The sequence below is a fragment of the Littorina saxatilis genome, linkage group LG3 (genome assembly GCF_037325665.1).
Source record: "Littorina saxatilis isolate snail1 linkage group LG3, US_GU_Lsax_2.0, whole genome shotgun sequence".
Classification (NCBI taxonomy): Eukaryota; Metazoa; Mollusca; class Gastropoda; order Littorinimorpha; family Littorinidae; genus Littorina; species Littorina saxatilis.
Window position 1 is genome coordinate 30236186 of NC_090247.1, and position 13580 is coordinate 30249765.

The 13580-nt window shown below is 42.6% G+C and overlaps 1 protein-coding gene across 1 annotated transcript; it reads left to right on the plus strand.

The window, feature by feature from the left end:
- The first annotated feature begins 7705 nt into the window (after positions 1-7705).
- On the plus strand, positions 7706-13557 carry LOC138962099 (ankyrin repeat and SOCS box protein 3-like). Its single transcript, XM_070333817.1, has 4 exons — positions 7706-7805; positions 8761-8876; positions 10477-10805; positions 11296-13557. Exons 1-4 carry the CDS (start codon positions 7798-7800, stop codon positions 12067-12069), a joined length of 1227 nt encoding a protein of 408 aa, XP_070189918.1. The 5' UTR covers positions 7706-7797; the 3' UTR covers positions 12070-13557.
- The last annotated feature ends 23 nt before the right edge of the window (positions 13558-13580 follow it).

Below are 13580 nucleotides of genomic sequence, written 5' to 3' on the forward strand. Positions count from 1 at the left end.
GCTTTTCTATGCTTTGCTTTTCTTTGCTTTCCTTTGCTTTGCTTTGCTTTCCTTTGCTTTGCTTTACTTTGCTTTGCTTTCCTTTGCTTTGCTTTGCTTTCCTTTGCTTTGCTTTGCTTTCCTTTGCTTTGCTTTGCTTTGCTTTGCTTTGCTTTGCTTTGCTTTGCTTTGCTTTGCTTTGCTTTGCTTTGCTTTGCTTTGCTTTGCTTTGCTTTGCTTTGCTTTGCTTTGCTTTCCTTTGCTTTGCTTTGCTTTCCTTTGCTTTGCTTTCCTTTGCTTTGCTTTGCTTTCCTTTGCTTTGCTTTGCTTTCCTTTGCTTTGCTTTGCTTTCCTTTGCTTTGCTTTACTTTACTTTGCTTTGCTTTACTTTGCTTTGCTTTGCTTTCCTTTGTTTTGCTTTGCTTTGTTTTGCTTTGCTTTGCTTTGTTTTGCTTTGCTTTACTTTACTTTGCTTTGTTTTGCTTTGTTTTGCTTTGCTTTGCTTTGTTTTGCTTTGCTTTGCTTTGCTTTGCTTTCCTTTGCTTTGCTTTGCTTTCCTTTGCTTTGCTTTACTTTACTTTGCTTTGCTTTCCTTTGCTTTCCTTTGCTTTGCTTTCCTTTGCTTTGCTTTCCTTTGCTTTGCTTTGCTTTGCTTTCCTTTACTTTGCTTTCCTTTGCTTTCCTTTGCTTTCCTTTGCTTTGCCTTGCTTTACTTTACTTTAAAGGCACAGTAAGCCTCCCGTAAACCATCACAGATACGGTCAGGATTTTACACACAGTACAAACACCCTTTCATTTAAACACTCACCGATTGAGAACATCCTAGGTGCCCTCCGTAAAGAGCGAACCATTTTCAAAGAATTTATTTTTGCGTGATTTATCTTACCCCTGAGCCATCGTGAACCCGTGTGATCCAGTTTCCCTTTTTCACAATGTAGTCGTCAGTTAGTCATTTGAATGCGACTCGATGTGAGCTTATCTGCAATAGCACGTTTTTATGCACGAAACAAACGGCTGTGGTTCACAAGAACTCTAGCGATGGCTTTTGACTCTTGAGAGGAACGGCGATATGCCGCATAAACCGTCGTCTGCTACGACCCTTGCGTGACCCTGCTTCCGGGCTTTTCTTTTTTCAAACTTTCACAACTTCGAATTGCACTGATCTTGTCTTGATGAAAAAAGAATTCTTTTATGATTAAAGAATGTTTGTGTAACAAGCTGTCAATTTATTATTTAGATTTTAAAAGTTAGGTCTAGCGCAAAAACGCACCACGGTCCAAAAACATTCTGATAATCATCGATCCACGGCTATCGCCAGTTTAAGGGAAGTAACTCATTTTTGACCTGAGTTCAGGATGGGTCCAAAAAGTGTTCGAGACAATCTGCAAAATTAATTCTTTAAAAATTGCTCGCTCTTTACGTAGGGCACCTAGGATGTTCCCGTTTAATGAGCGTTCAAATGGAAGGGTGTTTGTACTGTGTGTAAAAGCCTGACAGTATCTGTGATGGTTTACGGGAGGCTTACTGTCCGGGCGTGATTTCCGGGATATTCATAACAGCCGTCCAGCACCAAAACGAGGCGCCATTGTTGTAAAGGGCCAAGTCCACGAAAATAAATTCTTTGAAAATTTCTCACGCTCGACAGAAAGCAGCCAGGATGTTCCCGTTCGGTGAGCGTTTAAATGGAAGTATGCTTGTACTGTATGTAGACGCTCGGGGAGCTCTGTGATGGTTTACGGGAGGCTTACTGTGCCTTTAATGATGGTTTACGGGAGGCTTACTGTGCCTTTAAATCCAAATACTGATAGACTGCTAACGATACCGCAACACGGTGGCCTAGTGGTAAGGCGTCCGCCCAGTGAGCGGGAGGTCGTGGGTTCGAACCCCGGCCAGGTCATACCTAAGACTTTAAAATTGGCAATCTAGTGGCTGCCCCGCCTGGCGTCTGGCATTATGGGGTTAGTGCTAGGACTGGTTAGTGCAGCACCGCCCTGATATGGCCCTTTGTGGTGGACTGGGCGTTAAGCAAACAAACAAACAAACAAACAAACAAACAAACAAACAAAAAGACTGCTAACGTTCCAAAATCAAAGAATCAAAAAACAAGACAGTTTAGTGATTGGAACGTTTAATTTTTGATAAAACGAGACTTTCACAAACTTACGTCGACTAAATGCACTTGATAGTGGACATACAATCAAATATTATTAGTTTATTGTTATTTACATACAATCAAATATTATTAGTTTATTGTTATTTTGTCTGTCCACCATCAAGACCATCAAGTCCGCGACGTATTTGTTAATGTTAAGTTTTGTCAAAATTAAGCATCCCAATAACTTTCTTGTTTTTTGGAGGTGTTTTTATATTTAGTCTGGCATTATGGGGTTAGTGCTAGGACTGGTTGGTCCGGTGTCAGAATAATGTGACTGGGTGAGACATGAAGCCTGTGCTGCGACTTCTGTCTTGTGTGTGGCGCACGTTAAATGTCAAAGCAGCACCGCCCTGATATGGCCCTTCGTGGTCGGCTGGGCGTTAAGCAAACAAACAAACAAACAAACTTTAAAAGCCATATGTACTCGATGACTATACACGCTAATTGCTTTACCAACAGCTGGAGACAGACTAAATTAAGTTCCCTGCAAAATATTGTGGTCTAGGACCCCTTAAATGTTGAGATATTTGAATTTTCATTTTGATCTGGATCGTCCTATTTATAGATTTGGCAACACATGTAACGTTGATGCAAGGGAGAGAACACCGCGGCTTTGTTGACATCCTCACTTTTTCAGAGGCTAGAACAAGCTGTAATGCATGTATTATGGTCCGCGCATGGTGACGTATCGTCATTATATGGTCTTATGGTGCGTTTGACATCGATTGTGGGCAAACTACACTTTGTAAACACGGGAGTGCGTTAGTATGCCTTTAAACAAAATGACGAAGATGGCATGATTCTCTATGGAAAAGGCTGTCGTCAGTAAACGGTGTTACGTACATTTTTACATTTAGTCAAGTTTTGACTAAATGTTTTAACATAGAGGGGGGAATCGAGACGAGGGTCGTGGTGTATGTGTGTGTGTCTGTCTGTCTGTCTGTCTGTCTGTCTGTGTGTGTGTGTAGAGCGATTCAGACTAAACTACTGGACCGATCTTTATGAAATTTGACATGGGAGTTCCTGGGTATAATATCCTCAGACGTTTTTTTCATTTTTTTTGATAAATGTCTTTGATGACGTCATATCCGGCTTTTTGCCAAAGTTGAGGCGGCACTGTCACGCTCTCATTTTTCAACCAAATTGGTTGAAATTTTGGTCAAGTAATCTCCGACGAAGCCCGGACTTCGGTATTGCATTTCAGCTTGGTGGCTTAAAAATTAATTAATGACTTTGGTCATTAAAAATCTGAAAATTGTAAAAAAAAAAAAAAAATTATAAAACGATCCAAATTTACGTTCATCTTATTTTCCATCATTTTCTGATTCCAAAAACATATAAATATGTTATATTCGGATTAAAAACAAGCTCTGAAAATTAAAAATATAAAAATTATGATCAAAATTAAATTTTTGAAATCAATTTAAAAACACTTTCATCTTATTCCTTGTCGGTTCCTGATTCCAATAACATATAGATATGATATGTTTGGATTAAAAACACGCTCAGAAAGTTAAAACGAAGAGAGGTACAGAAAAGCGTGCTATCCTTCTCAGCGCAAGTACTACCCCGCTCTTCTTGTCAATTTCACTGCCTTTGCCGTGCGCGGTGGACTGACGATGCTACGAGTATACGGTCTTGCTGCGTTAACGTTGCGTTGCGTTCACTTTCATTCTGTGAGTTCGACAGCTACTTGACTAAATGTTGTATTTTCGCCTTACGCGACTTGTTTACATTTAGTCAAGTTTTGACTAAATGTTTTAACATAGAGGGGGAATCGAAACGAGGGTCGTGGTGTATGTGTGTGTGTGTGTGTGTGTGTGTGTGTGTGTGTGTGTGTGTGTGTGTGTGTGTGTGTGTGTGTGCGTGCGTGTGTGTAGAGCGATTCAGACCAAACTACTGGACCGATCTTTATGATATTTTACATGAAAGTTCCTGAGATTGATATCCCCGAACGTTTTTTTCTTTTTTTGGATAAATGTCTTTGATGACGTCATATCCGGCTTTTCGTGAAAGTTGAGGCGGCACTGTCACGCTCTCATTTTTCAACCAAATTGGTTGAAAGTTTGGTCAAGTAATCTTCGACGAAGCCCGGACTTCGGTATTGCATTTCAGCTTGGTGGCTTAAAAATTAATTGATGACTTTGGTCATTAAAAATCTGAAAATTGTAAAATAAATTGTTTTTTATAAAACGATTCAAATTTACGTTCATCTTATTGTCCATCATTTTCTGATTCCAAAAACATATAAATATGTTATATTTGGATTAAAAACAAGCTCTGAAAATTAAAAATATAAAAATTATTATCAAAAATAAATTGTCCAAATCAATTTAAAAACACTTTCATCTTATTCCTGGTCGGTTTCTGATTCCAAAAACATATAGATATGATATGTTTGGATTAAAAACACGCTCAGAAAGTTAAAACGAAGAGAGGTACAGAAAAGCGTGCTATCCTTCTAAGCGCAACTACTACCCCGCTCTTCTTGTCAATTTCACTGCCTTTGCCACGAGCGGTGGACTGACGATGCTCCGGGTATACGGTCTTGCTGCGTTGCATTGCGTTCAGTTTCCTTCTGTGAGTTCGACAGCTACTTGACTAAATGTTGTATTTTCGCCTTCCGCGACTTGTTTAATAGTTGAGTGGAGTGGAGTGGAGTGGAGTAGAGTTGATTAGAATTAACTTGTTCAACTTGAGTTGAGTTGAGTTGAGTTGACTTGACTTTAGTTAAGTTTAGTTTAGTTTAGTTTAGTTTAGTTTCTAGTTTCCACCGTTCCTGTATTTTTTTCTTTCTTTTCGTTCGTCATCGCTCCTGTGTGACATAATTTGTCTTTTATTTCTGTGACTTACAAAACAACCTCAGTTGCTCGTTTTGTTAAGTTTTTAGTTCACACCCTTCCTGTATGACATCATTTGGGTTTTTAATTTCCGTGCGAACACAAAATATCTCGGTTGCTTTCTTTGATTTGTTTATATTTGATTCTCAAACAGAATGAGGCAGAGCGATGTTAAGATATCAAATAACCAAAGGGAAGTAATCGCTCTTAATGCATACGACATGTGTAATAGAGTAAGCGAGAGTTGTACGGAACCTTTTCTCCTGGCACCTGAGAGAATAACAAGCATTGAAATGAACAAGCGACTTTCATCCTCAAAAAAGGATGATCACCGCAAGCTCATATGCTCATCATTCTCCAAGGCACTCCAACTAACACCTACGTACACAGTCATATACAAGAACCAGCTTTTATTCTCGACCGGACTTAGTCCTTAGATCAAGACTGGTTTAAACAGAACAAACACACAAACACACACATTGTTACAGGGTCGCCTCGAAAGTATCATTAGAATATATTTTGCTTTGTTTATTGTTCACACCGTATAAATACACTGTAGTTCACATCGTTCCTGTCTTACATCATTTGTTGTTGGTTTTTTTTATCTCCGCGCTAACAACAAAAACACACACACAAAACATCATCAACATGAACAACAACAACAACAACAACAACAACAACAACAACAACAACAACAACAACAACAATTATCGGTTGCTTTCTTAGATTATGGTTTACACCATTGTGTATAACATAATTTGTTTTTCATTTATGTGCTTAAAAAACAACCTCAGTGGGCTCGTTTTGCTTTGTTTATTGTTCACACCGTTCCATTTGTTTTTGATTTTCGTGTTTAAAAATAATCTCAATTGCATTCTTTGTTTTGTTTATAGTTCTGAATGAGATCATTTGTTTTTTCAAGTCTGCTTTGACAAACATTCTCGGTTGCTTGTTTAATTTTGTTGAGTTTATATGATGATAAGTAATGTTTAACGCCCTCACGGTAAAACCATTAGGAGCATGTTCCCGGGTTTGACCCCGACTTTAGATTGGGGAAAAAAAAGAGACAAAACTGAAAAGAAAGAAAAAAATGAAAAGGGCCACCGCAAGGGAGGGATGGTTGTCGTATATAGTTCTCAACGATCCATATATGACATCATTTGTTTTTGATCTTCGTGTTTTGAAAAACTTCTCGATTGCATTCATTGGGTAGTTTATAGTTCCCACAGTTCTAAATGAGATCATTTGTTTTTCAAGTCTGCGTTGAAAAACATTCCCGGCTGCTTGTTTTGTTTAGTTTATAGTTGGCACCGTTCCTGTATCAGTGACATCATTTGATTTTGATTTTGCGATTTGTGCTCACCAAAATAATCTCAGTTGCTCGTTTTGTTTAGTTAAAAGTGCAAACCGTTCCTGTATGAGATCATTTGTTTTCGAAGTCCGTATTGACACAACATCTCGGGTGCTCATCCCTTCTCGTTTGGCCGTACGGAGCTGCACCAGTTTAACTTAAAACCCTAATTGCATTAATCATCTTCCGAAGCCTGCCTGCATCACTGCTTATCTGTTAATGCGCTGAATACCTGTTCACGCCGGAATAGTTCATGCACACACCTAGTTACACCTGTCATCTCCATTCCTTTGGCAAGAGAAGAGGCAAAGCACATGGTCTGCATTTGACACACACACTCGCACAGCCGGGTAGCGTGTGAAGAAAAGTGTTTTTTTCGAAACAGCCGCTTGAAATAACTTGTTGAACTGTACGTGCTTTATTAATAGTTGTTGGCAGACGAAGAAGAAGAAGAAATCAAAACTTGACTAAATATAAAAAGAAGAAGAAGAAGAAGAAGAAGAAGAAGAAGAAGGCCACTATGATATACAGTAGAATCCGCTTAATAAGATTTAATAAAGCCACCCGCTTTTTGAGGCCAATTTCTGACTGCACGGATTTGTCCTTATGTTTTATGCTTATGCTTTTATTAAATCCACCCGCTTAATATAGCCACTTTTGTCCTGCACCAAGGTGACCTTATTAAGCGGAGTCTACTGTAATACTAAAGCGGTCTTGGACTGAGCCGAGAACATGCAATTCGCCAGCACAACATGTCCGACTAGAAATCTTTTGGCACTGTTCGTGTGTCTGTGGCGCGACAGACAATGACCGTGATTTAAAAAAGCAGCCGTCCGTAATCTCAGTGATTGAACAATACAGCTGGCCTGTTTGCATTGACAGACAAAAAGCTCTCAGTCTCGTCCTCTTTGTTCAGCCGGAAATTCGTTAGAGGAATAGATATAATACAAATGATATACAATAGCAAACGCCGCTACTGAACCTGTTCGCATTGACAGACAAAAAAATCTCTTTCTTCTGCCAAGTTTGTTCATAAATGTTTATACAAATGATATATATACAATAGCAAACGCTAACCTGTTAGCATGGACAGACAAAAAAGCTCTTCCTTCTGCTTTGTTCATAAATGTGTCAGTACCCGGGAATATAATACAAGTAATATACAATAGCAAACGCCTGTACACATAGACACAGCACGTGCGCTCTTTGACCTAATGGGCTGCACACGCGGCTTAGGGGATGTGCACCGATCGCGAGAGGTAGAGCACCGAACGCTGAGAGTAGCGTATGCGTGTGTGTGTGTGTGCGTAGAGAGAGGGGAATGAGGGGGTACAGGTACAAGGGATTTGTGCCAACCCCTTACTTCGCCCTTCTGGAACTAGGGCCGTGTCTACGGAGGTGGAAATCCGCAGCCTCGACTGACTGACACGGATGGGAGCGGAGGAGTGGGGTAGATATAAAAGCGTCGCAACATGACGAGGTAAGTCTGAACACCTGAATGATGATATTGCTGAGGATCAAGGTGAACTTGGTTTCTTGTTTCTTGTCTTTCTGTCAGTGTGGAGTTTTGTCAGTCGCCGGGTTGCTGCCTGCATGTCTATAAGCCTAGACTGAACCGCCATTCTGTGAACTTTGCAGACTCAGCCGGTTTCTGTGCGCGTGTCACGTGTGACTTGAGTGTGTGCGGTCCCAGTGCCGAGACACTGTGAACCGAGACTGAAACGACCTCTTCTAATCTCAGTTCTTTTTATCATCATCTTTGCGACGATGCTAGTCTATAAGTTCTCTCTGGCTCCCCTAATATTTCAGGTGAGTGTTTTGAAATGTCTGTAGCGGCTAACGTGCAGACAGTCAGGTCAGTGTCGACCAGGTTTAACACGTGAAATGTGGCTCCGCTGCGGTCTAAGAGAGACAACTCTTAAACCTGTGCGCGTCGCCAAGACGTGTGTCATTTTAACAGTTGTTTCTCTTTGACCGCAATTTAGACCTTTGGGCAATTCCTCTGCACGTACCGGGTTTATTAATCATGCAAAATCGTCGACATTTGATGCATGTACCAGCTTCCAAAGAAAATTCAGTGATGTGTGTTGCCTTGCGATGTATTTTTGTTCGATCTTTGATCATTCTTCCTGATTTTTTTTGTATTACCATTTTTTCTTCATTTATTGATGTACCTTTATTATTTTGTTCATTATTTATATCTGGGTATTTTGTCGTTTTGGAATTAAAATAACTTGATCTCATTATCTATATATGGAAGGTTGATAGAAGAAGAAAACATGCACACACACACACACACACACACACACACACACACACACACACACACACACACACACACACACACACACACACACACACACACTGGCACGCATACACACACGAGAGGGAGTGTTCTTTTAATGGAAGCAACAATTTTATTTTCTATAACACAGCCTCCTAGAAGCGGTGCGCACTAAAAGCACGCGACTGATCAGCATCTACCTGGCCGTTCCTCAAGCCCTAGCACCAAGCGAACTACACCAATCTCTCTTCCTCGCTGCTCAGCTCGGTCAGTGTGCATACGGGTTATGTCATTTTGTCTAGTGTATGCATCGTTTGGATATTGGTTTCCTGGATAGAAGCTTCTTTCAATTCCTCTTCTTTAATTTCTCTTCATTTTATTTCGTCATTGATTATTGCCTCTCCGGCATATTGCATGCGAAATTCATCGGCGATTTGAGATAAGTTAATTTCTTGTACCATAAGTGTTTGGCTGTATCAGTGTGTCCACTTAAAAGACCACTGGGTCGACATACTATAAATGTAACTTTTTTTTGTCAACGTTCCAATAACCTAAAATTCTTGTTTTTTGTTTCTGAATTTTGGAGCGTTTGGATTTCTTTGAATTCCTCCTAAGGTTTTTGTGTGTGCCAAAGATGCGTCACCTGTTAAAAAGAACTAATGTCGAGTTGCTACATTATAAACGATGACAACCGACTTGATTCGGAATCGTTACTATATATTTTCACGTCGTATTCCACTTGTCTTGATCCCTTGTCTGTTTACTGACTTACATTTAATGACTTACAACCAACTTTCACCAACTTTCAACAATTTCTTTCAAAATCAAGTCGGCGGTTCAAAATCGCTGCCCAAGTGAACAGCGCTAACGCTCAGTTTTTTAAGCAAAGATTATCAGGCGACTTACGCATGCGTGCTTGTCCGGTCGTAGTTCGACATTGTTTTGGTTTTTTTGGCTAGAGCTAAAACAAAATAATTGATAATAAGAGTATGTCTCAAGTCGCTTGTAAATTGCTGCCAAGTCGATAAGCGCTCTACTGAGTTTTCAAGTCGCTGCTAAATCGGAACTAAATCGGGACAAAATCGTCGGGATCGTTTAAATCAGTTACGGGGCAAACTTTTTGCCGACTTGGTCCAAGCGACTCCTGTGCGACTTCAAACCAACTAAAGTTGGTGGACAAATTATGAAAAGTCTGTCATGTGAACAGCACTGTGGTATTTCTGTTATTTTCCATTTTTTTTGTTTTTGTTTAAACCCCATCATCCAAAGCCGGCTTCGCCCCCGTATAATACATGCTGTAGAGCAGCAGTTTTTCGTCAGTCTTTCCATCCTGCGGCATCATGATTGCCCAGCTTCGCCTGTGCAACACATCTCTCCGAAGGCTACGTAGGCCTACAGGCTTTTGGGGGGAGAAAAAAAAAGTGTTTAGTCTGCACTTCTCGCGGTGTTTTCGTTCGGAGACCAAAAACACTTTTGCTGACATTGCTGCTTACGAGATGATGTAAAACAGTGTCTTAACCAGGCTGATTCGCCGCCCGTGTGGGACTTTGTGACAGCTTGCATTCCTCGCATAATGACGTTCTGTCTGACTATTTCACTAACCGAATCGTCTGCTAGCTCAAGTAGTCAAACTTTTATTCATAATCTTGCATCATTGTCGCCGTTTCGTCGCCATCGTGAAGCTCTCTGGTTCGTTACGAATCGTTGCATGGACCAATCCGAGCGTAGAAAAGCGCGCTTATTCCAATGCAACTCGCTGCAGATGTTCAGTTGTCTGGTTGTCAGTTCCGCAGGCCGATGCGGAGTTTTTGGTACAATTAACGTACAAACTATTTCACTGATCAAGTTTCATCTCCTTCATTTTCAGGCCACGTGGAGGTCCTTCACGCTCTGATGGGGGCGGGGGTGGAGGTGGGGGAGGCGCGAGACAGCAGTCAGAACACGCCTCTTCACGTGGCAATCTCGCACAACCAACCCGCCGCCACCAAACTTCTCGCCAAAGTCGGTCCGCGAAATCTCGTGGATCTCCGTAGCGCCTCGGGAAAGATCACGCCCTGCCACCTAGCGGCGAGACTTGGATACGAGGAGTGTTTACGGGTCCTGATCGAATATGGCGCCAGCATCAACGTGAAAGATGGAACTGGGTGTACGCCGTTGATTTTGGCAGTGAGGGGCAAGCGGTATGGTGTGTTTCAGGTGAGGGAAGCTGTGATGTAAAGTTGGTGGGATGGGATGGTTTAAGGTGGGGTGGTGGTTGTGTGAGTGGTGCTAGTGATGGTGGGTGAGATGGTCAGTGCTCGTGAGGGGGTGGTGGTATGTTTTGTGCTTCTGGTGTAAGGTGATCGCTGCTTTTGTACTGACCGTGTTCTTGTTCTCGGGTTTCTTCTCTAATCAACCGTTGGCTATTGTCTGTCCCCGGCCCCCCAAAAAAGTATCCTACACTTATTTACTTTCTTCTTTGATACTGAAAACCACCCACCCCCTAAAAAAGAACCACCCCCACTCACAATTCTCTCATGTTTCTCCCCCATGTGTTGAGCACACCACGATGTTTCGCAATTCCTGATCAACTCCCAGATCTTGAACAATGTGTACAAGTCTGAACTAGTCCTTTCACTGAGAACCCTCTACCATAAAGAGAGTCTGGAACTAACTCACCAGCAATGCCGTTCTCTCTCATCCACAGCTGCTGCTGGAGAGCGGGTGTGCGGTGGACGTGCAGGACGCGTCAGGCCGCACAGCGTTGCACTACGCCAGCCAGACGGCCACGGGGGTCAAGCTTCTGCTGGACAAAGGGGCGGACCTTAACATCAGGGACGAGGACGGAGCCACGCCGTTATTCGCGGCAGCCGCCGAGGGCCTCTCCAACGTGGTTCGAACCCTGACCGCCACCGGACGCTGTGACGTCAACCTGGCCCAATACGACACCGGGAGAACGCCACTGCACCTCTTGGCTTACAAGGGACACGCTGAGTGCATCCCAGACCTCATCGACGCCGGGGCGGACGTGAACTTGTACGACAAGCAGCAGAGGTCCGCGCTGTGGTACGCCGTCTCCAACGGGCGAGTGGACGTTGTGAAACTCCTCCTGCGAGCGAACAGTCAGGTGGACACTTTCTGCTGTCCTGACTGCTTCACGGACGAAGCGTGCCCAGTGAGATTGGCCTTCTCCAAAGGGCTGGTCAAGGTGCTGAAACTCTTCATCCTGACGGGCTACGACATGGTGCACCTCAGGGAGTGTCTGTCGCAGCCCGAGGCGGAGAAGCTCTTCAGCCAGGCCGACCTGGATCACTGGCTGCTGCGCGCGCGTGACGTCATGTCTCTGCGCTGCACGTGCCGGATGTGGATACGTCATCACCTCGGTTACCACATGTATCACGACCTGCAGGAGCTGCCAGTGCCGCCGTCTGTCAGGGATTTTCTGTTTCTGAAAGAACTCGATGATGAAGAAGAGGAATGACAGGACCACCGAAGTACCAGAAATTACTCAGAAGAAGTTCAGAAAGCAGCAAATTTATACATGTTTGATTCTGTGGCTAGGTGATACGAGTGACTTGGATTCGTTAATATAAGCTTTGCGCTTGAGTTCGGATCCTCAATGCTACATTTTGTATATATCTGTCACGATACACAAATTAAATAAAGTTTTGTTTAAACCATACGAGTGACATGGACACCGGATTTAGGCTAACTATACAGTGCAATGAAGATGTAGGCTATGTGGCGTGCCGACTTCTACAGAACTAAAGCAGCACAGGCAGACTCGTGGACTGCGTGACAAAAGCTTTAAACCTGATACGTGTGTGGTTTCTTTTTCTTCTGATACGTTCAGATTCGGAGAAAGAAACTGAAGTTGCAGACTGAGACTTGTGGTCTGCATCACACAATCTATAAACCTTTCATGTGTGAGATTTCTTATACTTTTTTTTGCGTTAAGAATGATTGCGCATTTTGTCAGATTTGTAATTCGGTCGCGCGGACAGAGTCCCAATTTAGTTTCCCCATAGATCAAGGCAAAAGCCACCAAGTTCTTGTGGCATGTGTGCCTCGCTGTGCTCATGTTGGACGCTGTAGACAAGACTGTGCGGGCAGTTGATTTCTTGTAAACCATTGATTACCCAACCTGTGGAGTTTGTCTGACGCTGATATGTTTTGCAGAATTGATTCACGACGAGAAACTGGATGCCACCCAAATGGCCCGGAGGAACCCAGCCGCGGGGTCGGATTGGTTGAAATTGAGATTTCTTAGTGATTTCAATCAATCAGACCCCGCAGCTGTTTCCCGTCCAGTTGGGTGACACCCAGTTTCGCTCCGTGCTACTCAGCCCTGGAGCCCACAACATCAAGAACCACATCTACGGAAGGCATAGTAGCGAACCCAAGGGCTGGACAAAATGTCTGTTTCCCCTCTGAGTCCTTGTCCATGCTTTTCCGGCCACACTATATGCAGAAGTGTACACGTTTTGAACATATTTCTGTAACACGTTTTGAACACTTTGTGACCTTGTACATAGTTCTGCCGGTGAAAATAGCTCACATAGCGTCCACAAGTGTTCACATTATAAACAAATAGTGTTCACAAGTGTTCATTTAAACACCGTGTTTATTATGTGTGCCCCTTTTAGTAGAACGAGTAAGCTTACGCACTCAGAAGAGACATAATACAATGTCATGTATATAAAAACTGTTCCAACATTCCCATGTATTAATGTTTTCGTTATTATAGTGCCCCCAATCCCCCACCATACGGTACGGTTCGTTTAAGAAAAATGTTCAGTACAGCGGAATTTTGGTTCCGTCATGTTTCAGTATTGTACTATACCAGCATACGGTAACGTTGGATACGGCCTTTGTGTTTTTGTGGTTTTGTTAATAACTTGCAGAGTGAAATGTTATTTAACATATATTCTATGTTAGTTTCTCTCTCATACGAGGACTCCTCCCCTCCCCCCCCCCCCCCCCCCCCCCCCC